This window comes from Ursus americanus, chromosome 32 (genome assembly GCF_024610735.1).
Source record: "Ursus americanus isolate L20-20 chromosome 32, mUrsAme1.1.p, whole genome shotgun sequence".
Lineage (NCBI taxonomy): Eukaryota > Metazoa > Chordata > Mammalia > Carnivora > Ursidae > Ursus > Ursus americanus.
In genome coordinates, this window is record NC_142158.1 from 3,676,540 (window position 1) to 3,701,149 (window position 24,610).

General features: G+C 39.4%; 1 protein-coding gene across 9 annotated transcripts in view; it reads left to right on the forward strand.

Moving 5' to 3' along the window:
- Nucleotides 1-24,610, forward strand: part of LOC123794250 (cytidine monophosphate-N-acetylneuraminic acid hydroxylase) — a 119,352-nt gene that overhangs the window by 53,741 nt on the left and 41,001 nt on the right. For all 9 annotated transcript variants that reach the window (XR_006780158.2, XM_045800492.2, XM_045800487.2 and 6 more), the window contains 6 exons: nucleotides 3,895-4,004; nucleotides 5,269-5,459; nucleotides 9,185-9,332; nucleotides 9,647-9,728; nucleotides 11,588-11,725; nucleotides 14,249-14,384. Coding sequence is in view for 8 of the 9 variants with exons in the window: in XM_045800492.2 (XP_045656448.2) it covers nucleotides 3,895-4,004; nucleotides 5,269-5,459; nucleotides 9,185-9,332; nucleotides 9,647-9,728; nucleotides 11,588-11,725; nucleotides 14,249-14,384 (805 nt within the window). In the remaining variant the exon portion in view is untranslated. The remainder of the gene's footprint in view (nucleotides 1-3,894; nucleotides 4,005-5,268; nucleotides 5,460-9,184; nucleotides 9,333-9,646; nucleotides 9,729-11,587; nucleotides 11,726-14,248; nucleotides 14,385-24,610) is intronic.

A 24,610-nucleotide genomic window follows, 5' to 3' on the forward strand; every position in this document is an offset into this window, starting at 1 on the left:
CTCTTGTGCTATACGCTCTTTCTAATTAAAGCATCTCCCTATCTATGTCTAGATTTTGTTTTTTATTGGACAATGTTTGAGCTGAGATCTGAGGGGGTAGCAGGTGCAACTCTATGAAGAAAGGAAGGTGTTGCAGGTAGATGGAATAGCATGTACAAAGGTCCTGAGGTGAGTGGGAACATTGAGCACTTGAGGAAATAAAAGATTAGATGTTAAGTGAAATAAGCCCCAGATCAAGCACCCAGGTTCCCTCTATCTTTCCACTCATCTGTCCTCAGATGTTGGCTGCTTCCTTCAAGGTGGCAATATGGCTACCGCACTCCACACACCTTATGGAACCCTTCCTCTTTCTCCTTTGTAACAGAGAGGAAAGTCTTTAGGGAAGCACCACGTCAGACCTGCCCCCAGGTCTCATTGCCCAGACCAGTCCATTACCATTGTGATTTAGACTAATCACAATTCGCCCTTGGGGCATGGCCTCAGGGAGACAAGAGCTCACTGGACACTTGAACAAAATGAGGGCTCCTTTGGCCAGGAAGAGCAAGTTATGGGTAAACAACCAGCAGTGGCTACCATTTGCCCCTGCTGTGAACTTTCTGACTCTTCAAACAACACTTCAAGAGAGCAGCTGAAGGGGACAGAAAATTGGGGAATATGATTTTATCAACACTAAAGATGTTCTGCTGAATGAAGGATGGCATGGACGAAGGGAAAAGACATGACAACTTGGGAGATTATTTTGCAATATTCATAACCAACAAGGGAATATTATCCAGCATATAGGAGGAAATTGACAAAGAAAAAAATAGAAAACCCAATACAAAATGAAGAAAGGATATGAACTAGTATTTTATTTTTTTAAAGATTTTATTTATTTGTCAGAGCGAGAGAGAAAGCATAAGCAGGGGGTGCAGCAGGCAGAGGGAGAAGCAGGGTCCCCCCTGAGCAAGGAGCCCAACGTGGGACTCGATCCCAGGACCCTGAGATATGACCTGAGCTGAAGACAGATGCTTAACTCACTGAGCCACGCAGGCGCCCACCATAGTATTTTCTAACTGGTATTTGCTAGCATGTAGTTTTGTTTTTCCCGTGCTGAACTCTTTTTTTTTTTTTTTTTACCTCTTGATTCCTTGAAGGTATAATAATTACCATAATAATCCTGCTACTTATTAAATGCCTTCTCTACGCCCGGCATAGTGCTAGACACTTGAGGATCTGCTGTGTCATTTACAAGTCTTTTTTTTTTTTTTTTTTTTTTTATTAATAATGATTTTTTATTATATTATGTTAGTCACCATATAGTACATCCCCGGTTTTCGATGTAAGGCTCGATGATTCATTAGTTGTGTATAACACCCAGTGCACCATGCAATATGTGCCCTCCTTACTACCCATCACCGGTCTATCCCATTCCCCCACCCCCCTCCCCTCTGTAGCCCTCAGTTTGTTTCTCATAGTCCATAGTCTCTCATGTTTCATTCCCCCTTCTGATTACCCCCCCTTTCTTTATCCCTTTCTTCCCCTACTGATCATTCTAGTTCTTATGTTCCATAGATGAGAGAAATCATATGATAGTTGTCTTTCTCTGCTTGACTTATTTCACTAAGCATTATCTCCTCCAGTGCCGTCCATGTTGTAGCAAATGTTGAGAACTCATTCTTTCTGATTGCTGAGTAATATTCCATTGTATATATGGACCACAACTTCTTAATCCAGTCATCTGTTGCAGGGCATCTCGGCTCCTTCCACGATTTAGCTATTGTGGACATTGCTGCTATGAACATTGGGGTGCATATGGCCCTTCTCTTCACTACGTCTGTATCTTTGGGGTAAACACCCAGTAGTGCAATGGCTGGATCATAGGGTAGCTCAATTTTTAACTTTTTAAGGGACCTCCACACGGTTTTCCAGAGTGGCTGTACCAACTTGCATTCCCACCAACAATGTAGGAGGGATCCCCTTTCTCCACATCCTCTCCAACAATTGTTGTTTCTTGCCTTGTCTATTTTTGCCATTCTAACTGGCGTAAGGTGGTATCTCAGTGTGGTTTTGATTTGAATTTCCTTGATGGCTAATGATTTTGAACATTTTTTCATGTGTCTGTTAGCCATTTGTATGTCTTCATTGGAAAAGTGTCTGTTCATATCTTCTGCCCATTTTTTGATTTGTTTATTTGTTTCTCGTGTATTGAGTTTGAGAAGTTCTTTGTAGATCTTGGATACCAGTCCTTTATCTGTAGTGTCATTTGCAAATATATTCTCCCATTCCGTGGGCTGCCTCTTAGTTTACAAGTCTTTATGAGGCATGCATCGTAGTCCTACCTTACAGGTCAGGAAGGAAGCCCAGGGTGGTGATAAGAAGCAGCACAGGCAGGATTTCCAAAGCCAGCGTTCTTTCTATTTCACGACACCATCTTCCCGCAATCACATAACCTGGAAATAATAATAAGATGTGTCTTTATTATACCACTTGCATTTTCAAGAACATGATTTAATTATAATGGTGCAATCAAGCATCCTGTGTGCATTCCTGATTTTATTAAGAAAACCAATTATGTTTCACTATTAAATAAGTTGATAATTATTACTAAGAAAATATTAATATGCTTTTATTTAAATTCTTATGCAATGTTTAAAAGGTAGAAAAATAATAGAATGAACACCTATGTGCCCAACATCCAGCTTAAGACCTAAGACATTACCAAGAAAAGACCTTTATGTCAGTTTCCCTGGTCACATCATATACACCCTTATCCCCCAGAGCTGATTACTCCACTGAATTTGGGGTTTCAGGATAGCTATTTTTGGTTATTTATTAGTTAGACTCACAAAAAGAAAACAGGTGGCATCCCCAAATTAGGATAATTTGATGAGGGTATATTCACAAAGGACTTTTTATAAGCAGTCGATGTGGGAGAATCACAGAGAAAGTAGAGTAACCTAGTATAGATAGCAACCAAATTATCCATCTTTAGGACCAAAGGGATGAGGAGGGGAGCGGTTTCCAGAATCTGGAAGAGGAGAGGGTCATGAAGAACTGTGCTGCATGAGAGGAGCGGCAGCCTCTGTCAGTACCTAGGGCTATGTCTGTGGCTGCTCAGAATTGCAGGGACGTCTGGGAGATCATGATCTTTAGATACGCATATCGCCACTGCTAAAGAAAAAGAGGATGCTGGCAATAAGAAAGAGGGAGAGAATAAATTTTGTTCAGGCCCCCAGTAGCGTCTGCCACAGTTGCTTGAAATTCTTCATTGACCCCTCATTGCCACAAGATAAAATCCAAATTTGTCCTTAGCATGGACCCTGTCCAGGGTCCTCAGTGACCTACTCTGGCCTACCTGTGCATCCTACCTGCCTCTAACACTATTCTCCCTGGTCCTAAATTACCAGTCACTTTGTGAATATCAAGCTCTCCCGTCTTCCACACCTTCATGCATGCTGTTCGGTCAGCCCTGTTGCTTTGCAATAACCATATTTCTCTCGTCTACCCCAAATACCTAATCTTTCAAGTCTAGCTGGAGCATTATGTCCTATTTGAAATCTGCTTTGACCCTTAGAGCCAGACCAGGTGCTTCCCACTGTACATGCCTGTAGCAACTTGAGCTCATTTCTATCATTCATTTATTCAGTTGTAATGAAGTTGTTTATGTGTGTCTGTGTCCCTGACGCACTGAGTTCCTTAAATGTAATATGAATAAAGAAATGAATTGGTGTTGGTGTTAAGCCCTTGTCTGGGGAGATATTATTTGACAGAAATAAGTGTTGCCTTTTGTTTTGATATCCCTTTGATTTTTTGGTAGTCTGTGTACCTGGGCCATGCATTTCTGTTTCAGTGATGTTTTTTTCAAAGCAGTTTTTTTGTTGTTAACTTATATTTGTTCCCTTTCGGTTCCAGTTGTTGAAATGGATGAAGAAAATGGACTTTTGCTTCTAGAACTGAATCCTCCTAACCCCTGGGATTCAGAACCCAGAGCTCCGGAACATTTGGCTTTTGGAGAAGTGCAGGTAAGGAATTAAAATTCTTATATAATTAAAATTATAATATTGTTAAAAACAAAAATAAAACTAAGATGTCCATTTATATATGTAAAAATATAAAGTAAAATGAAATATATATGTATATTTACATCCTATATTACCTTGAATACTCTTTGAGGTGGCTAGTTAGGGCATGAAATAAAGTTATTCCGAACTCTTGAGCAAATTTTTTAGGACCCTCCAGAACTTGATAGGAATTGCAAGGAAATATATTCAGAAGAAAACCAAACAACAAAAAAACATGAATAAAGGAGGTCCCAAAGGAGAGTTGTGCCAAAGTTCCTTATTGGAGGCAATAAGGAAATTACCTTTGATACCAGATCACTGTCAGATAAGATGGCCAGTGTATGTTTCCGCACATTGCCCCGAGATAATTTACGATCCTTTTGGTAAATTTTCTTAGCTGTAGAAGAGTTTCCTCTGGAAGAAACACTTTGGCAGTTTGGGAGAGGTAAACAGTACAATATTCATTTTTCTGGAATATCTGGGAAGCTTGTGAAAATGGGCATTTACTTATCTGAGGAAACGAAGGGGAACCTGCCAAGAATAGATGTAATAAAACGGCATTTGATTCCTGGCCCTCTCCTTGCCCCTTTGTTGGCTTTCCACAGCAGAGTTTATGTTACCTTATCTCTGCGTCTTGGTGTACTTCCTGTTTGCTCTGGACGCCCCAGAGCATGGGGCAGGGGTGAGGAATGGAGCTGGAATATTCCACTCCGTGCCTGTGTCCGTGTCATTGTTCATAGCCCTCCTCAGAAGAGCGTGACATCGTGAGTTAGCAGGTCACTTCGAAGAGGAAGCCTTGCAAGCCTGTTTAGCCCACCCACCCAAACTCGCCAGGGGTCCTCCCTGTACCTATTCACCGCCACTCCGGCATGCCACTCCCCAAGTGTCTGTCACAACATCTCTAACGGCCTTTCCTGTAAAAGGTGCCCTCAAGGACTGGTCACAGAGGATATTCTGCAGTGCACACGTGCATAAGCATCCAGGAGCTAATTTAAATAGAGTAAACTAGGTCAGTCCATTGTTTTGACACCTAAAACCAGCCATGAGAATTTCTATTCTAAAGAAGCCATGGTGGGTTCTGGGAGTTTGCCTTGAGTCCTCCTTGCCTGAGCGCTCTTACAAGCAAAGTCTCCAGTGAGACTCATGGACGAAGCAGCACAAACCTTTCAGCTCTGATGCTGGCCAGTCACGATTCCATCATCTGAATCCCACTGTCTTCCAACAGGTAACATACCTCACTCATGCCTGCATGGACCTCAAGCTGGGAGACAAGAGGATGGTGTTCGACCCTTGGTTAATGGGTCCTGCTTTTGCCCGTGGTTGGTGGCTGCTGCACGAGCCTCCATCTGATTGGCTGGAGAGGCTATGCCGCGCAGACCTGATTTACATCAGTCACATGCACTCGGACCACCTGAGGTAACAGAGCCCTGAGCACCAGGCTAGGAAGAAAGTGCTGCAGGCAGAGTGCCTTTTCCGGGGGGCTTTTGCAATCACTGCTCCCTTTGAGCTGGGTTCAGTCGGGATGGTGAAGAGAAGACAAATTTGCTTACGTTTGCATCGCCTAGTTTTAGCAGTGCTTGCACACTTTATACCACGGAGACTGAAGAAGGAGCCCATGTGGGGAGGGGGTGGGGCTTAACAACCCTCCTTACGCTCTCACTTCCCACTCTGGGGCCCCTTGGTAACAGTCTGCATTGAAGGATCACCAAAGCTGACTTCCTTTTTCCGTTCAACGTTTTAGCAGGAGACAGTACCCATTTTTCTGTACAGGGCCAGAGAGTAAGTAGTTTAGCTCTACGAGCCCTGGGACCACTGTCCCACCTGCTCAGCTCTGTGTCTGTGGTGCCAAGGCAGTTTCTGACAGCCCTGAAGGAGCTGAGGATGTTCCGATGAAATCTTATTCTCAGGCAATGACATTTGAATAGCATATACTTTCCATGTGTCCCAAAATGTCACCATCCTTTTGATCTCTTTTTATCTATTCCCATTTCAAAAAGGTAAAAACCATTCTTAGCTTGCAGGAGCAGATTGCCGTGGTTTGCCAGCTCCTGATTTCATAGCATCCCAGTAACCCCAAGCTCCCAGCTTTTTAACTCCGGGTCAGCCTCAAGTAACACTTTGTGGAAAACAGCAATATCATACTGGAAATAGGAACTGAAGCCTCCCTAGCCCACACATGCAATGAAAGAGGAGGGGGAGAAGAGAATTTTCACTCATAAAAGCACATGTGTTTGCCAATGGACTATTTATGGAAGAGGGAGGGCCATATTCCCAACCCCTTGGTTAATTACAGGGTCATTTTTGTTCTTCCTTGTTTAGAAGGTTGTATCACTGGGGCGCCTGGGTGGCACAGCGGTTAAGCATCTGCCTTCAGCTCAGGGCGTGATCCCGGAGTTATGGGATCGAGCCCCACATCAGGCTCCTCCGCTATGAGCCTGCTTCTTCCTCTCCCGCTCCCCCTGCTTGTGTTCCCTCTCTCGCTGGCTGTCTCTATCTCTGTCAAATAAATAAATAAAATCTTAAAAAAAAAAAAAAAAAAGAAGGTTGTATCACTGCTGCTGGGTTACCAATATAAACACGTAGCAATGCCCACAACGTTATTATAAAATGAAGCAACTTCAACCTTTTTTTTCTGTGATCCTACATGACAAAGTTCACATGGAGGACTTACTTTGATAGAAACATTTGTGCTTAGGGATGAGATATGTTGTTTGCTGGTTGACTGGCCCCTGGATTTTCTACTCAAGCATATGGGATCTCTAAGACATGAATATGGTCTCATTTATTTTTTTTAAAGGAAATGGTTTAAAAACTTAGTTAACTGGTTTAATAACAAATTACCTGCAGCACACTTACGAATTGACGACAACCTGATACTGGGGTGCTATGATGAAGAATCTACTTGTCCACTGCATGATAGCTTTGTCCCACACGGTGTCCTGGGTCCAAATCGGTACAGCTCCACATTTCTGAGAGCCCTGGGTTCACGCATCCTGTAATAACAGTAACACACGGTAATGGTTTTGTGTGGCTTGTACGGAAAGCGCACGATCACGTGTATGAGGTGATTACTCCCTAGTACCTATTACAAGACGCACTTGCCCAAAGTCCTAATGACAGTTTATTCAGGGAATGCACTGAGTTTGAGGGAAGGGAAGAACTTTTCATGCCATTTTGTCCAGTTGTATCCCAACCACAGCCCTAAAAACCAATTTAGTCTTAATTTCAGGGGGTGGTATGGGCGGATTTTCAGACATTACAACACCATTCCTCAGCCAGAGGTGAGGTAGTCACTTTAAGATTAAAGAAACAATGGCCTGTGTTGTCTGTAGATAGCATTCTGTAAGCACAACCTTTACCGGAGCCGAAGTGAAAGATGGTTTTCTTTTCGTTTACCAGTGATGTCCTTCACAAAAACAAGGGGAAAGGCCAGTGTCCTCAGAGGGTAGTCTTTAGTCAAAAAAAATGTGATTTGATTTGTAAATGGAGGGAATATTACAAGAGATGATGTTATTAATAAATGCCAGTGAGAATTGTCAACGATTAAAAAACAATCACAGGGGCGCCTGGGTGGCACAGCGGTTAAGCGTCTGCCTTTGGCTCAGGGTGTGATCCTGGCGTTCCAGGATCGAGCCCCACATCAGGCTCCTCTGCTGGGAGCCTGCTTCTTCCTCTCCCACTCCCTCTGCTTGTGTTCCCTCTCTCGCTGGCTGTCTCTCTCTGTCAAATAAATAAATAAAATCTAAAAAAAAAATAAATAAATAAAAAAAAATAAAAAAAAATAAAAAAATAAAAAACAATCACAAAATAATAAACATACATGTTAGAGTAGTTTATCCTAACTTCCAAAGCCCTTTAAAATAGAAGATTTAGGTGCTGAATTCAGAGATTGAAGGCACATTCAAAGAATCTTTGGCTTTTTAAATAGTTTTTTCTTTGGTCGTTTGTTTCTTCAAATCCTTTGTTTTTAATGAAGAAAACTTACTGATTTTCCCCACTCCCAGATTCTACTTATTTGAATACCTTTTAACACAGTGCTGGAACTTAAATATGAGTATAGTTAATAACTACTGATATGCAGATTCTGCTTACACTTTTCTTGCAATTAAATAACCTATTTCCCCTGACATTGTCCTCTGTGTACAAGTGTGAGTCTTAAACCAGACAGTACCTTCATAAGAGTCTGGGATTGCCTTCTAATAGAAGAAGCACTAGGTCTAGAATCTGAAAACCTGACTTTTCATACCAATTTGCTAATTGTTAGTTGTGTGTTTCTGAACACATTTCCTCACTTATAAAATCAAGACAAAAATTCAGCAGGTTTTTTGGTAAGAATCAAAATACCATGTGAAAGCGCCTAGCACCCTGTTCGACATATAATAGATCCCTAGCCCTTTCTTTCCTTATTATTCGTGCTTTTGCCACACCCCACAGTGGTGTTTCATCTTTTTAGTAATGAAAGCTCCATAGATGAGGGTTGACTTAATCTGTGCAGGCATTTGAAAGTACTTGCCTGGTTGACTCCATCCTGAGTCGAGATTATTACAAATCTTGAACGTCGATTTCCTCTACATCATTTTGACTGTCTTGCCTAACCGGTAACTGTCTGTAAGGACAAAGAGTTTATTCTACATGCTTGAAGTGTGGTTCACAATCTTCGGAAGTTGAAAAACTGCCCCCAAGGGTGAGTAGCCCACAGGTTCTCCTGGGCTTACGGACCAGGCCTTTCTCTTCCCGGGAGCAGCTACATGAGGAATGAGAAGAAATGAAAATCTCGGAGAGCTTCACCTACCAGAAACCTCGTCAGCATGACTTCTGCGCGCTCTGCACCTTCCGTTAGAACTACGCCTACTCACGGCAGCTCAGCGAGGCAGGCGGTGCGGGCCTGCGTAATGTACAGGCCACGGAATACTGGTGTTCTAACAAGAAAACGGGATCTTTCAGGCAGTTCCCCTCACCTTTCCAGTCAGCCGTGAGAAAAACAAAACAAAACAAAAAACAGCCCTTCCTTTGGACTCCGATGAGAGTCCGTTTCAATGTCTTGCTTCTTGATCAACCTGTTGGTATAAGGAGCAAACTGTCTCTCCTACTAGGCGATCTTACTCTTTCACCTTTCAACCTTTCCACCCTCCTGATCCTAGTTACCCCACACTAAAGAAGCTTGCTGAGAGAAGAGCGGATATCCCCATTTATGTTGGAAACACAGAAAGACCTGTATTTTGGAATCTGAATCAGAGTGGCGTCCAGTTGACTAATATCAACGTAGTACCGTTTGGAATATGGCAGCAGGTCAGATATCCGCGTTTTTTTCCTACCCTTTCCAGTTAGCGCTTTCTCAGTTGAATTGTAGGTGAGGCGTGGTCACTGTAAGATTAAAGAAACAATGGCCTGTTTTGTCTGTACATAGCACTCTGTAAATGCAACCTTTTTTGAGCTAAAAGATGTTTTCCCCATTTAGCAATGGTATAATTCTCTAGTACAGGACAGTAAATCTTAGTTTTGACTGAAGGGGATTTCTTTCCAAAAGGGGTGACAGCTTTCTCAAATACCAAATTAAAAACCAAACTGACATGCACAGTTGTTGCTTTTATTGTAAATTCCAGGTTGACGAAAATCTTCGATTCATGATCTTGATGGATGGCATTCATCCTGAGATGGACACTTGCATTATTGTGGAGTATAAAGGTACCTTCTTACCCTCACCAATAATGAAAGAGAAAAATGCTCCTGGAAGGAAGGGTGATAACAGCCGTCTGAAATTTCATCCTTTGTTCATTTTCTTCCATCTTCACTTCCCATGGAATATAATATACTCCATCCTTAGAAAAATGGGCTATCATTCCTTCCAAAGAACATATTAACAATAATGTTGTCTATGTAGTGAGAGGTCAAAGCTTCTTTTTTAAGGCAATAGATATTCTGTATTTCAATATAGTAATTTCTTCAAACTGCCTTTTTTGAACAAATGCCTTTTTAAAATTTTAATTCCAATACAGTTAACATACAGTGTAATATTAGTTTCAGGGGTACAGTATAGTGATTTAACACTTCCATAGATCACCTGGGACTCATCACAAGTGCCCTCCTTCATCCCCACCATCTACATCACCCATCCACCCCCCACCTCCCCTCTGGTGACCATCAGTGTGTTCTCTAGAGTTAAGAGTCTGTTTCTTGGCTTATCTTTCTCTTTTTGTTTTCTTTGCTCATTTGTTTCTTAAATTCCATATACGAGTAAAATCATATGGTATTTGTCTTTCTCTGACTGACTTATTTTGCTTAGCATAACACTGTCTAGCTCCATCCATGTCATTGCAAATGGCAAGATTTCATTCTTTTTTATGGCTGAGTAATATCCCACCATATATATATATACCTTTCCTTTATCCATTCATTAACTGATGGACACTTGGGCTGCTTCCATGGTTTGGCTATCGTAGATAATGCTGCTGTAAACATCAGGGTGCATTGTCCGTTTGAATTAGTGTTTTTATATTTTTGGGGTAAATACCCAGTAGTGCTAATACTGGATCATAGGGTAGTTCTATGTTTAACTTCTTAAGGAGCCTCCATCCTGTTTTCCACAGTGGCTGCACCAGTTTGCATTCCCACCAGCAGTGCAAGGGGGTTCCCCTTTCTCCACATCCTTGCCAACACTTGGTGTTTCTTGTTTGTTTTGTGTTTTTATTTGTTTTGTTTTTAGAAATAGACTCTTTTTAATTTTTTAAAGATTTTATTTATTTATGTGACAGAGAGACAGCCAGCAAGAGAGGGAACACAAGCAGGGGGAGTGGGAGAAGAAGAAGCAGGCTCCCAGCGAAGGAGCCCAATGTGGGACTCGATCCCGGAATGCCAGGATCACACCCTGAGCCAAAGGCAGACGCTTAATGACTGCGCTACCCAGGCACCCCTAGAAATAGACTCTTTTTTAAAGTTTATTTTGTTTTTTTTTAGTAATCCCTACACTCAACGTGGGGCTCAAACTCACGACCCTGAGATCAAGAGTTGCATGCTCCTCCAACTGAGCCAGTCAGGCATCCCTCTTGTGTTTTTTATTTTAGCCATTCTGATAAATGTCTTACTTTTGTGTTGAAATATTATCATGTAATATAACCATGCACTTCTGCCTTTCGTGTGGGAAGATGGCTTTACTGCCCCAATAATCATTGAATGGAATTTGCAGAAGGTTGAGAGAGTTCTATTGATCCAGTCACTCTTCTCCGGAATTCTTTGGGCTCAACATCCCTAGAGATAGCTGATTGAAGAAAGTAGTCTATCTGTGATACTGGAGTGATAACTGTCCTCATGGGACATCCAGAACCCACCAAATCAAATAGGATGAATCTGTTCACTTGAAAATTCAAAATGCTGTTGAAGATTTTAGGTTTTCAAATCTTACTCATCCTTTTCCTTAGACATAAGTAATTCCTCTCTAATCAAATGAGTCAGACTATAGACTTGGAAACTTTGTTGGCTTGGGAATTCAAACTATATGGCATCCAGGAGTTCACCTTGAATACTCATACCACTTCATTTTTCTGCAGGTCATAAGATACTTAATACAGTGGACTGCACCAGACCCAACGGGGGAAGGTTGCCTGAGAACGTTGCTTTAATGATGAGTGATTTTGCTGGAGGAGCGTCAGGCTTTCCTATGACTTTCAGTGGTGGAAAATTTACTGGTAATATTTTATATCAGAGTGATCCAAGGAGCAGGCATGACACTTTGCTAAATGCTGTGAGAATAAATACAAAGATTATTAAGCCACGGTCCCTCCCCACAAGAAGTTTACGGTCTTACTGGGAAACCAGACTTGCAAACAGGAGATACACAAACTAGTTTCCAGCTCAAAATATGATGGAGAGAGAAAGAAACACTATGGAAATTAGGGTGCATCTCAGAAATAGTCAAGAAAAAGAATCATCAGGATCAGTTGGATTCATGGTGTAGACCATAGAGGGGAGCAGAAAAAGGTCCAACATTGGTAATCCACACTTAACTGCTCTTGGAAGTGGTTCAGTACAGGCTGTGTGCAGCCTGACATAGGCACATCCCCTAGTGCCTGTGGAATGCGCACAGAAGGGAAGAGTGTAGCCACTGGTGGTGATGTTACTGGGAGCTGGGGAGTAGGGGGAATGGGGAGATACTGGTCAGAGAGTACAAACTTCCAGTTATAAGATGAGTGAATTCTGAGGATGTAATGTGCAGCATGGTAATGATATTGTTTTATTTTTTTAAAGATTATTTATTTATTTTAGAGAGAGAGAGGGAGAGAAAGAATATGAGGGAGGGGCAGTGGGAGAGGGAGGGAGCCCTAAGTAGACTCTGCATTAAGCATGGAGCGTGACATGGGTCTCAATCTCATGACCCTGAGCTCGTGACCTGAGCTGAACCAGGAATAAGTTGCTTAACTGACTGAACCAGCCAGGTACCCCAGTGATATTGTTTTATGTACCTGAAAGTTGCTGGGAGCATAGATCTCAAATGTTTCTACCAAACCCACAAAATGGTAATTATATGAGGTGATGGAGGTCCTGGTAACTAACCTTATTGTCCTCATTTTGCAAGACATACATGTATCAAATCATCACCTTACATAACTTAAACTTATATAATGTTATATGTCAATTATATCTCAGGTCTAGGGGGAGAAAGTGTGAGGTCCAAGGCAGGGGCTCTTCTGCTCTGGGTCTAAGGGTGGTGCTGGGTTGGGATGGGAAAAAGTGTGTAAGTGGTGTCCTCAGTACTAGCACTGTGAGAGCTCAGTATGTGTCTACCTAGTAAATTAATATGTTCGGTACATGATCTCTAACAAGGTGGCAGAAATGTTACTTGCAGTGTGAAGAAAGCTTCTGTCTGGTTCCTCCCTTCTGTAGGTCTGTATTCATTGGCTGCCAGGGTGCATAACCACGTGAGAGAGAGGAAGGTGCCTGTCCTTAGGGAGTTAACTGGGGAGGCAAAATATACCTATGAAAGGTTAGCTAGAATAATCCCATTCCCATGTGTGTGTCTGTGTGTGTGAATGAACGCAGGCACTCATTTTTAAAAGGGTTGGAATATACCAAAGCATTACTAGGTCTAGGTTATGGGTAACTTATTTTTCTGTGTCCTCGTCTGTGTTTATCAAATGTTCACAGCAGTAACCACAGGAACAGCTCCCTGGCATGGTGCCCTGCGTGCTCTGGACCCGGCCTAATTCCTCAGCTTCCTCACTGCCTGTCTCCCATCGCTTGCTGTCCGTCAGTCTGAGCTGGCCTGCCTTCTGTTCCTCAGACCCAGTACACCACGTGCTTTCCTGCCCTGGGCCTTTGTATCTGCTCTTTCCACTGCCTGGACTTCTCTTGCTACCCATCACGTGGTGGACACCTTCTCCTATATCTGTGTCTGTGTCTCTGTCTCAGATGTCACCTTGCCTCACTGCCCTGTCTGAGAATGCCCCTCTCCCCACTGCAGCCCAGCCCCTCCGCCCACCGCGCTGGTTGACTTTCTTCCTAGCTCATCCCTCTTTGAAATGACCTTATTTATTTCCTTGTTCACTATTTGCTTCTCTCACTAGAACAAATGCTCCACAACAGCAGGGACCTGCTTTATCTTTTCATCACTGTTTTCTCAGTGCCAAGAACTACGTCTGGCACTTCGTAGGCACTCGGTAAACATTGACCGAATGGACGGATGACCAAACGAACAAAGGAGCAACCTGTGAGCTAGGAATGCCGCTCCACTCACAGAGGAGGGAGAGGGCTGCATTTTGATCCTAGGTCTAACGGATTAACCACGGTCCACAGCCAGAGTCTGAGTGACACACCTTGATTCTAAAAGCCACCAAAATACTAAAGCCACGTCCATGTTAGAAAAGAGTTAATAATTACAAGCCTTACAGCGCTCTTACGATGTGCTTGCCCACAAAGTGCCCCTAGGCACGCGGTCCTTTGCATTCAGCTGGGGTCCCCGTGAACTGCCGTAGACAAGGAGAGAGTTCAGTCACTACCTTTGGGTGGTTTGGTAACATTTCCCTAGGAATTGATTAAAATTTGCAGAGTAAATCTGGGGGAAGGGGGCACTTTGCACTCATGACACAGAGCTTTGCTCTGTTTCGGTGTCAGTCTATCAATTTTATCTCCAGAAAGAGTTTCAATGTACTAAACTTCTGTTTTTCCATTATTTCTGAATTGAGGAGATTCTAACCCCAACCCTGTCATTCCAGAGGAATGGAAAGCCCAATTCATTAAAACAGAAAGGAAGAAGCTCTTGAACTACAAGGCCCGGCTGGTGAAGAAGCTACAACCCCGAATTTATTGCCCCTTCGCTGGGTATTTTGTGGAATCCCACCCATCAGACAAGTATGGCTGGACATTTGGTACCATGTTTTTATGCATAAGTAACGTATGCTGGGGATGAGTCGTTTAGCTGTGAATCAATGTGAAATGAGAATGAGTGATTAGAAGGGGTCTGGGCTTGTTTCACAGGCTGCCTGTGACCCCCGAGCAGGAATAAAAGCCATGCCTGGCAGCTAGGATTCATCCAGATAGGTTTTCTCTGAAAGGATCCTGGGAGCGGTCAAGGCAACTGCTGAGGGCTCAGTACATGCGAGGAACTAAACTGGGGCTTAAGCCATCTGAATTCACCTTCCCAGTGACACTGTGGGGTAGGTATTACTACGCCTTTTTTGCCATAGGGAATCCAGCTCAGGCGTGGAGACTTGCGCAGTCGCCCTGTTGAAAACGCTAGAGTTGAGAAGCGAATTCTGATGTGCCTGGGGTCAAAGCTCTCTTCTCTACCCCACACTACGTCCCAGAGTTGAGAATTGTATCACCATCACATTGAAGTTACTTTCTCATCCTGTGGTATCTGAAACGATTTCTCTTGCAACAATATAACTTTTAGTCTCGTTCTTCCAGTGTATTTTTGGAGGCCCATGAATTTTCTTTGAGAATGTTATTTAAATGTTGGGTTTTCACTTTAACGGTGAAATGAAGGACGCTCATTCGTTTCAGTGCTGGGTTTTGACCAAAGTTTACTTTTTGTAATCACTTTGATACTAAGTAATCGTTTAAAGAGTTAGCAGCTAACTTTTTTTAAAGATTTTATTAATTTATTTGACAGAGAGAGACAGCGAGAGAGGGAACATAAGCAGGGGGAGTGGGAGAGGGAGAAGCAGGCTTCCTGCTGAGCAGGGAGCCCGACTCGGGGCTCGATTCCAGGACCCTGAGATCATGACCTGAGCCGAAGGCAGCTGCTTAACCAACTGAGCCACCCAGGCGCTCCAGCAGCTAACTTAGAGTAAACATTTTCTCAAATAGGAGTATCTATCCCAGGGGAATCCCAGATTTAAGGAACATTGCTTTAGTGCATCTTACCACAGTGTTTAGATTGGATTGTCCTTCCTGGGGACTTTACTACGGCCAAGTGCCTGAGCTGGGAAAAGGCTTTTTCTTTTCTCTCAAAACATAGACCCTTTGATAAAAAGGAAACATCCACATTTTTCCTATGAATTGCTAAAGTTGAACTAAACATTTGCAAAATTATTAGTGTCCTTTGAGACATCAGTTAGACCTGCTGGGCTGAGTCATCCAATATGGTAACTGCCAGCCACATGGGACTAATGAGCCCTTGAAAAGTGGCTAATGCAGCTGAGGATTGCTGCAGTGAGTGTCAATGCATTGATTCAGTTTCAGTTATTTTTTCCATGCACTGATACAATAGTTGTGATGTATTTCATTGAGTATTTTATGTAGCTAGGTCGTTTCACAGTGATACCTATGTTAATTGAACTTGGAAATTAGGTTGAAATATTATGTTACAATACAGTTACATTATTTTTCTAGCTTAAGAACAATATGGGCACATTTTTACAGTGAAATGAAGGCATCTCTTGATGCAGAATTTTGTACAGTTGCAAGAACTAGTACAACGCTGGGAATAGTAAGGAGAAAAAGCAACCAGACGAGAAGATCTGTTGCAAATTTCATGTTGAATAGCAATTATAATTTGCATCAATAGAGAAGAAGAAAGTACTGTATATAAAAAAGTTTTAAAATGTGGACTGTATTGAGACATTTTCAGCAAAATACATAGGGAATCTGACTGAAGTTTCCTCTCAACAGCCAATGAAGAACCAATGAAATTAGTCACCTGGAATGAGAATTAAGTGCCCAGATAATTTTTAATCGTTGTTACTGGCCAATAATAAAAGGACGTGGATAATTGCATTAAAAAAGGAAACCACTTTTAGATAAAGAGATGGTAAAAGAGATTATTTCAGTCATGGGTATTTTGTTAGAAAGTTATAAGGAAAAGATTAAAAAATATATATTTATAAAAAGTGAAAATCTTGATTAAGCCCCCAATTAGCTGTACAATACAAGACATTTCTAGTAATATAAAAGGTCATTGATAAAAATGTAATGAATTACTCAAATTTGAAAAACTGCAAGTATGTTTTCTTTAGTTTTAGTTCAGTAGTTCTCATATAGGGAGATTTTGTCTCCAGGGGGACATTTGGCAGTGTCTGGAGACAGTTTTCGATCCCATAGTGGGGGAGTGCTACTGGCATCTAGTGAATTGAAGACAGGGAGTCAGCTAAACAACTAATAATAAACAGGATACCTCCCACAACAAGGAATTATCCAGCTCCAAATGCCAGTAGTGCCATTGTTGAGAAACTTTGCTTCAGATGAATTACGTGTACAAGAAAAAAGAGTTCTAAATTATTTTATGAAATGAGTAGAATGTTACTACTAAAATCTGACAAAAATGGCACAAAGACACCTACATACCAATTTATGAAGATCTAAATATTTTGAACTCTATGCAACAATGCATTAAATTAATACTATATCAAGAACAAGTGGTGTTCATTACATGAATGCAAGTGTTTTTCAGTGAGAATTGAGTAATATAATCCAGTGTATTTATTCATCTAAGAAGGAAGATCATATGATCTCCAAAGATGCCAAGAAGTTTAACTCTCGTTTTGACAAAAAAGGTACTCTAAAATTGAACGTTAGATGACTATTTCCTTACTATGATTATATATATAATCGTGTGTGGATATGGAATTGGGGAGAGTCAACCATGGAGAAGCACTGGAACGTTTTAAATTGAGAACATTTTACTTGTAATAATCCAATAAGACAACATGAATGAAGTAGACATACAAAATAACAAAGGTGGCAAAATTATCACTGTCTGCTGCTGATATGATTATATATCTAGAAAATTAAAGAGAATCAACTGAAAAACTATTCCAAACAATTTATAAACAACTATTACTTAGGAGTTAAATTACAGAAAAAGTCTCTGTTTTCCATTGCAATCAAAAATGAGAAAATATCTGGGAATAAATTTAACTAGCAGTGTGCAAGTCTCAATATAAAGAAAGCTTTCACATGCCACTGAATGATACAGAAGAAAACCTATACAAATGGAAAGAAATACTATGTTTTGGGACTAGATAACAGAATGATATCATTCATAATTTATAAGTTTAGTGTGAATCCAATATTTGCAATATGTGTTTTTGGAAGTAGACAAGTTGATTCTGAAACTAATTTGGGGAAGAAAGCCAAGAATATTTAGTAAACCTCTGATTAAAAAGAGCAATGGGAGGAGAGTACTCTAGCAGAGAGTAAAACATATTAAAGTCTCTCTAATTAAAACTCAAAGGGACTATTGCATAAATAGCCCATGGGTCAGAATGCAAAGTACAGAAATGAACTCATACCTGTCTTTGGATTTAGTATATGCTGCGTGAGGCATTTTAAATCAATGGTGGTTTAGTAAATGGCATTGGACAAATAGTTTCAAAGGATTTCCAAGTTTATGAAGAAATATTGTCAGTTCACAGCCTGAAAAATTGAATTCGTAGAGTAAGTACTTTTGAATTTTCTACATTTGATAAAGAATAATTTCCACTAAATCTGAAAAACTTAGTTTTTATCATGGTAGATGTGCTTCAGCTATATTAGGTTAAAAATATCCAGATATATTGGAATTTTTAAAACAAGAAGTTTGTGTTTCCCTTATTACTTCTTCCTATTGAATGGTACATCTTGAATACATTTCTGCTAAGTTTTTCAAAGCAGTCTTTAGCAGAAGTGTCCTGGATACAGTTGTTGAAAGGTTGACAGTATACACCCAAGTGCTAGGAAATATTGCCAGTTAATGAAGCTGCTAAAAGAAAAGAGAAGACAATGAACTTGATGGTCTTGTGCTCTTTGCAAGTGCTTGTTGGTTAAGTCATGGAAGATTTGGATTGTTAAGTCCAATTCAAAGTTATCTTGAAACTTAAAGAATGCTTGCCAAACATTCAGGAGTCATAGGCAAAATCTGGCACTGTGACTAACATTCCTCTGATATTCTACTGCATATGAACAAGCTAAATTTAAAGCTCCATGGAAAGGAAACACTCATTTGTGACTTAGTTATACAGGTTGAATGTTATATTGAAATGGAATCTTTTTCTAGTGCAAATCAGTAATAATGACTTTATACATTTTCTAACATGGATCAATTTGCAGAAGATGTTATTTGTAACTGGCAGTATTATATAAACTGGATGCTAAAATTGCAAATCAAGTTTAAAGAATGCTTTAATGTTTACAATTTGGTGTTGATTTTCAATTTATGCAATACCCCTTTGAATTCAAGATTACTACTGAGTTTACCCAAGGGTTACTGAATTTACTAAACTTAGGTGTAGTTCCAAAATTAATCTATTTTGCTTCAAAGTCAAATCGGTTCTTCTAAGAAAGGTGAACCAGTTTTATCAACGTAGATGTGAATACTATATGAAAATGTATTTTTGGTACTTGATTCATTTATTGAAAAACGTTTAAGTATCTTTGGAACAACTTGAACAAGCGAATCTACTCTTTCAGCTGTAAGTTTTATGAAATCTAAATGCTGATAAAGTTTTTTGATGAAAATTTAGTGTCTAAATTCAGATGTACTCTAATTGAAATGTGTCTAATTGAGATGTACCATATTACTGTGTCTAGAGAGATACTGTTTGTTTTTCTAGCCCTTAATTATATTCTGTATAACCAAGTTCCATGTCCTTGAAATGTTATGGTGCTTCACTACTAAGAAGCTACATCAGTTATATTTTTAAACTTAAAAAAAAAATTCCAGATACTTCTTTTGTTTTTCCTAAGAAATTCTTACTTTGAAGGAGGATGCCTTTATAGGAAATCTTTCGTAATTGCTGGATAAGCCTAGATATAAATTCAAAGAATGTGTTCTTATACAGACCTGCAGAGCTTTTAAAAATGCGTATGTCAAAAGCAACTTTAAAACAAGAAAGAGCCCTAAAGCAGGAGTGAAATTTAGGAGCCTTTGGTCACACAGGAGACCTGCTCATCTGTTAGCCCTATTCATGCACATTTAACTCTGAGGGATGGAGGATGGAGTAGAGTTGAGTTGAGTTAATCGAGATAGACAGCAAATAAAAGATTTAGTGAACCAGGGAAGGGTTGTCTGTATTGAGTGACACTGATACAGAACCAGGGGAATGAACTTCTCTAATACTGCTAGCAGTAGATGGCCCTGGGGAACTTCCCTTAGATTTCCCCTAAACTCCTTGGTTTTCTAAAGAAAACAGTTACCAGTAGATAAATGTGTTTCACACCTAATCTTGATATAGAGCTAATGGCCATTGTTAATGTAACAAAAATAAACTTCTCAGTACCTACTATTGTAGACATAGAACAAAGGTTTCACTTTAATAGTGCTAAGATTCAGTATAGTTAAGAACCAGTGTGGCAGAGGCACCAAGCGCTCAGGACAGACACAAGGTAATTCTGGATCAGGCCCTGGAGGCTCTGCTCCCCAAAGCTTAATTCTCTAATTGATGGAGTTGAGAGAACGAGAGCCAGGAGGTCCTAGGTTAGCAAAAAGGGGCACTCAGGGGCCCAGAGAAGCAGCTTTTAACCAACTGGCACAGAGCTATTTCAATAGTTTAGCAAGCACTATGCCTACCAGCTAAAGATGAATTGATCCTTAAGGCAATGGAGAAAGGAGTGGAGAAGAGAACCTACTGCCGTCCACAGCTGTCACACTATATGACATGGAAATACCTGAGGACTAAGGCATTGCACCGTGGTCCGCTTGCTGTTTGTCACATAACTGACTGTCTTGGACAGTGTGTACGTATGTTAAAAGATATAAAGAGAAAGCGTGTCTAGGATAAGTCCAAGAGAGTCTGTTTAAGAAGATAACAGTAAGTTATTCTATTGCATACATATTCTTAGTTATGGTCACTCAGGTAAACAGTATAACATCAATAGGAATATATGCCACATGATACTATGGAAAGTATTAAAGCCAGGCCAATGATGAAGTATTGTAGAGCTTCAATTTTAAAAAACAGAAAACAAAACAAGAAGAGGAAGAAGAGGAAGAAGAGGAAGAAGGAGAAGGAGAAGGAGAAGAAGAAGAAGAAGAAGAAGAAGAAGAAGAAGAAGAGGAGGAGGAGGAGGAGGAGGAGAAGGAGGAAGAGGACGAGGAACAAAGTATTTTCTTGTTTGGTTTAAATAGAAATGTTTCATGTCAAAGCTTATAGTCTGAATGCAGGTAAACATCCTTTAGGCTGATCTTATGGTCTAAGGTGTGACCAGAGAAGAGGAACCAGACAAGGTAATTGACATTTGAAGTGTCTTAATGTATTACCTAAATTTGAGAAGGAAATAATTTTTTTTTGATGGTATCCCTACCTGGGAAGTTAAGAATGGAGTTGCCCTCCAAACTTAGGTTGCATCAGAAAGGGTGGGAGATGGTCTGTATCTGTGGAAGAACAGAAATCGAGGCAGAGAAAAATAATGCATTAAACATAGGGAAAAATTCAAGTAACTGTGGATTTCTAATCATAAACTACAGAAACCAGAAGGTAGTAGAATAGCATTTTTAAGGTGCTTAAAGAACCATCAGCCCAGACTCTATACTCAGTAAAAATACCTTTTGGAAATGAAGGTAGAATGAAAACATTTTCAGATGAAGCAAAACTTAGACAATTCATTACCAGCAGACCTACTTTAAAAGAAATGCTAAAGAAAGTTCTTCAGATGAAAGGAAAATGACACTAAAGGGAAACTTGGAATTTCAGGAATGAAGGAGAGAGCAACAGAAATGGTAATAACTGTATATATATTATAGGCAATTTTTCTTAAGTTCTTTAAAATATGTTAAACAGTTGACAGCAACTATTATAATATGGTTTAATGGGCTTTTCAGTGTATGCAGGTAGAATACCTAAGACAATTATAAGCATAAAGGGCTCTGTGTAGTGGAAAGTTTTCTAGGTGTTAAAACACTTCTAAATAGATTAAAAGGTTAAGTATGTTAATTGTAATCCCCCGAACAGCAACTATGAAAATCATAGAAAGAAATATTATCAAAAACTCAATGGAATCAACAAATTCAGCTAAGCTGCATTTGTTGCATACAAAATTAACATACAAAAATCAGTAGGGTTTTTATACACTAGTGGCAAATTATCTGAAAAAGAAATTAAATGATCAATAACATCTATAGCTTTGAAAACAATAAAATATTTAAGAGTAGATTTAGGAAAGGAGGTGAAAGATCCCTACACTGAAAATACAGCACATTGATGAAAGAAATCAAAGAAGACACAAATAAATGGAAAGATAATCTGTATTCATGGATTGGAAGAATTAATATTGTTAAAATGTCCATACTACCCCGTGTAATCCCTATCAAGATCCCAATGGCATTTTTTACAGAAGTAAAAAAAAAAATCCTAAATTTATATGGAACCACAAAAGACCCCAAATATTCAAAGCAATCCTGAGAAAGAAGAACAAACCAAGAGGCATCACACTTTTTGATTTCAAGCTATGTTATGAAGCTATAGTAATCATAACAGTATGGTACAGGCATTAAAAACAGACACATAAACCAATGGAACAGAATCGAGTCCCCAAAAATAAACCCAGGCATATATGGTCAACTAATATTTGACAAGGGAGGTAAGAATACTCACTGGGGAAAAGACAGTCTCTTCATTAAATGATGCTGGCAAAATTGAATATTCACATGTAAAAGAATAAAACTAGACCCCTATCTTAACACCACTCACAAAAATTAACTCAAACTTTGTTAAAGACTTAAATGTAAGACCTGAAACTGTAAAACTCCTAGAAGAAAGCATAGGCAGTAAACTCCTTGACATGGGTCTTGGAGATGATTTTTTGGATTTGACAGCAAAAGCAAGGGCAACAAAAACAAAAATAAACAAGTGGGACTATATCAAACTAAAAAGCTTCTGCACAGCAAAGAAAGCTATCAACAAAATGAAAAGGCAGTGGGGGAAAATATTTGCAAATCATATATCTGTTAAGGGCTTAATACCCAAAATATATAAAGAACTCCTACAACTCAGTAGCAGAAACAGATAATCCAACTGCAAAATAGGTAATGGACCTGAATAGATATTTTTCCAAAGGAAATATACAGATGGCCAACAGGTACATGAAAAGGTGCTCAATATCTCTCATCATCAGGGAAATGCAAATCAAAACCACAATGAAATATTACTGCACACCTATTAGAATGACTATTATCAGAAAGACAAGAAATAAGTGTTGTAGAGGATGTGAAGAAAAGGGAACCGTTTGTACTGTTAATGGATTGTAAAGTCATGCAGCCACTATGGAAAATGGTATGGAGGTTCCTCAAAAAATTAAAAACAGAAAGACCATATGATCCAGAAATTCCAGTTCTGGATATTTGAAGAAAATGAAAGCACTAACTTGAAAAGATATGCACCTCCAGTTTCATTGCAGCATTATCTATAATAGCCAAACCAACAACCTAAGAGTCCAACAATGGTTGTATGGATAAAGAAAATGTAGTATTATAGAAACCAGTGGAATATTATTCAGCCATGAAAAGAAGGAAATCTTGCTGTTTGTGACAACACTGGATGGACCTCAAAGGCACTTTGTTAAGTGAAATAAGTCAGACAGAAAAAGACAAATACCATATCATCTCACATATATGTCAAATCTAAAACAACAACAACAACAACAAAACCTCATAGAAAAAGATTTGCAGTTACTAGATTTGCAGTTACTAGAGGCAGGGGGCAGGGCTGGAGAATTTGATGAAGATGGTCAAAAGGTGCAAATTTCCAGTTATAAGTGCTGGGGATGTAATGTATAACACAATGACTATAGTTGACACTGTCGTATAGTGTATTTGACAGTTGCTAAGACAGTAAATCCTAACAGTTCTCATCACAAGGAAATAAATTTTTTCTTTTATTTTTTGTATCTATATGAGATGATGGATGTTAACTAAACTAACTGTTGTAATCATTTTGCAATATATATAGTCAAGTCATTATGCTGTACATCTTAAATTTATACAGTGCTATATGTCAATTATATTTCAATAAAACTGAAAAAACTCAACATGTAAACTAAACAGGATACTAAAAAAATTTAAATAATTTGAAGGAAGGGGAATGGAAAGACAGAGGAATGAGAAAGAGATAAACAGAAAACATAATAAAATGGTAGACATAAATAATTACATTAAATATAAATGTTCTACAGACATGTGAGTGAAGCCTTTCACTTGGACTGTCCAGACCAGCCCTGCTGCCATCAACTGAATAGCATTAACTAATAACAGTCAGCAGCATATGGAAGAAAAGAATCATCATCCAAACTCCATCTGAATTCACAATCAACAAAATTTTGAGATACAATAAAGTACTCATCACTTAAATTAAAATAGTCTAAACACACCAATTGGAAGACAGAGATTATGAGAATGGATAAAAAAGAACAAGACCCACTCTATGCTGTCTACAAGAAATCCACTTTAAACCTAATGATCTAGGTAAATTGGAAGTAAAACAATGAAAAAAATATACTGTGCAAACACTAGTCCAAGAAAGCTTGAGTGGCTATGTTAAGAACAGATTTGGCTTCAGAGCAAAAACTACCAGGGATACAGAGGTACATTATGATGTCAATTCACCAAGAAGTTGTAAGAATCCTAAATGTGTTTCTACATAACAGCAGATTCTCAAATACATGAAACAAAAATTTAATAGATGTTAAAGAAAATGGAAAGTCAGAATGACAGTTGAAGACTTCAACACTCCTTTCTCAGTAATTGCTAGAATAAGAACATGGAAAATTTAGCAAGGATATAGAAAAACTAAACATAAATCAACTGGATGTGAATGACATTTATAGAAAATTCCACCTGAAAATAGCAGAACGTGCATTCTTTTCCAGAACAAACATCGACCAAGAAAGACCATGTCTTGGGTCACAAAACAAACCTTAACAAAATTTAAACTGAAATGATACAAAGAATGTTTTCTGATCATATTGGAATTAGTCTAGAAATCAAGAGAAAGATAACTGGAAAATATCCAAATACTTGAAAACTGAAAAACACATTGCTAAGCAATCTGTGAGCCAAAGAGGAAATATCATATGAAATTAGAAAAAACTTAAAAAAAAAGCAAGAAAACACAACATATCAAAATTTGTGGGATACTAAAGAAGAGATTAGAGGGAAATTTGTA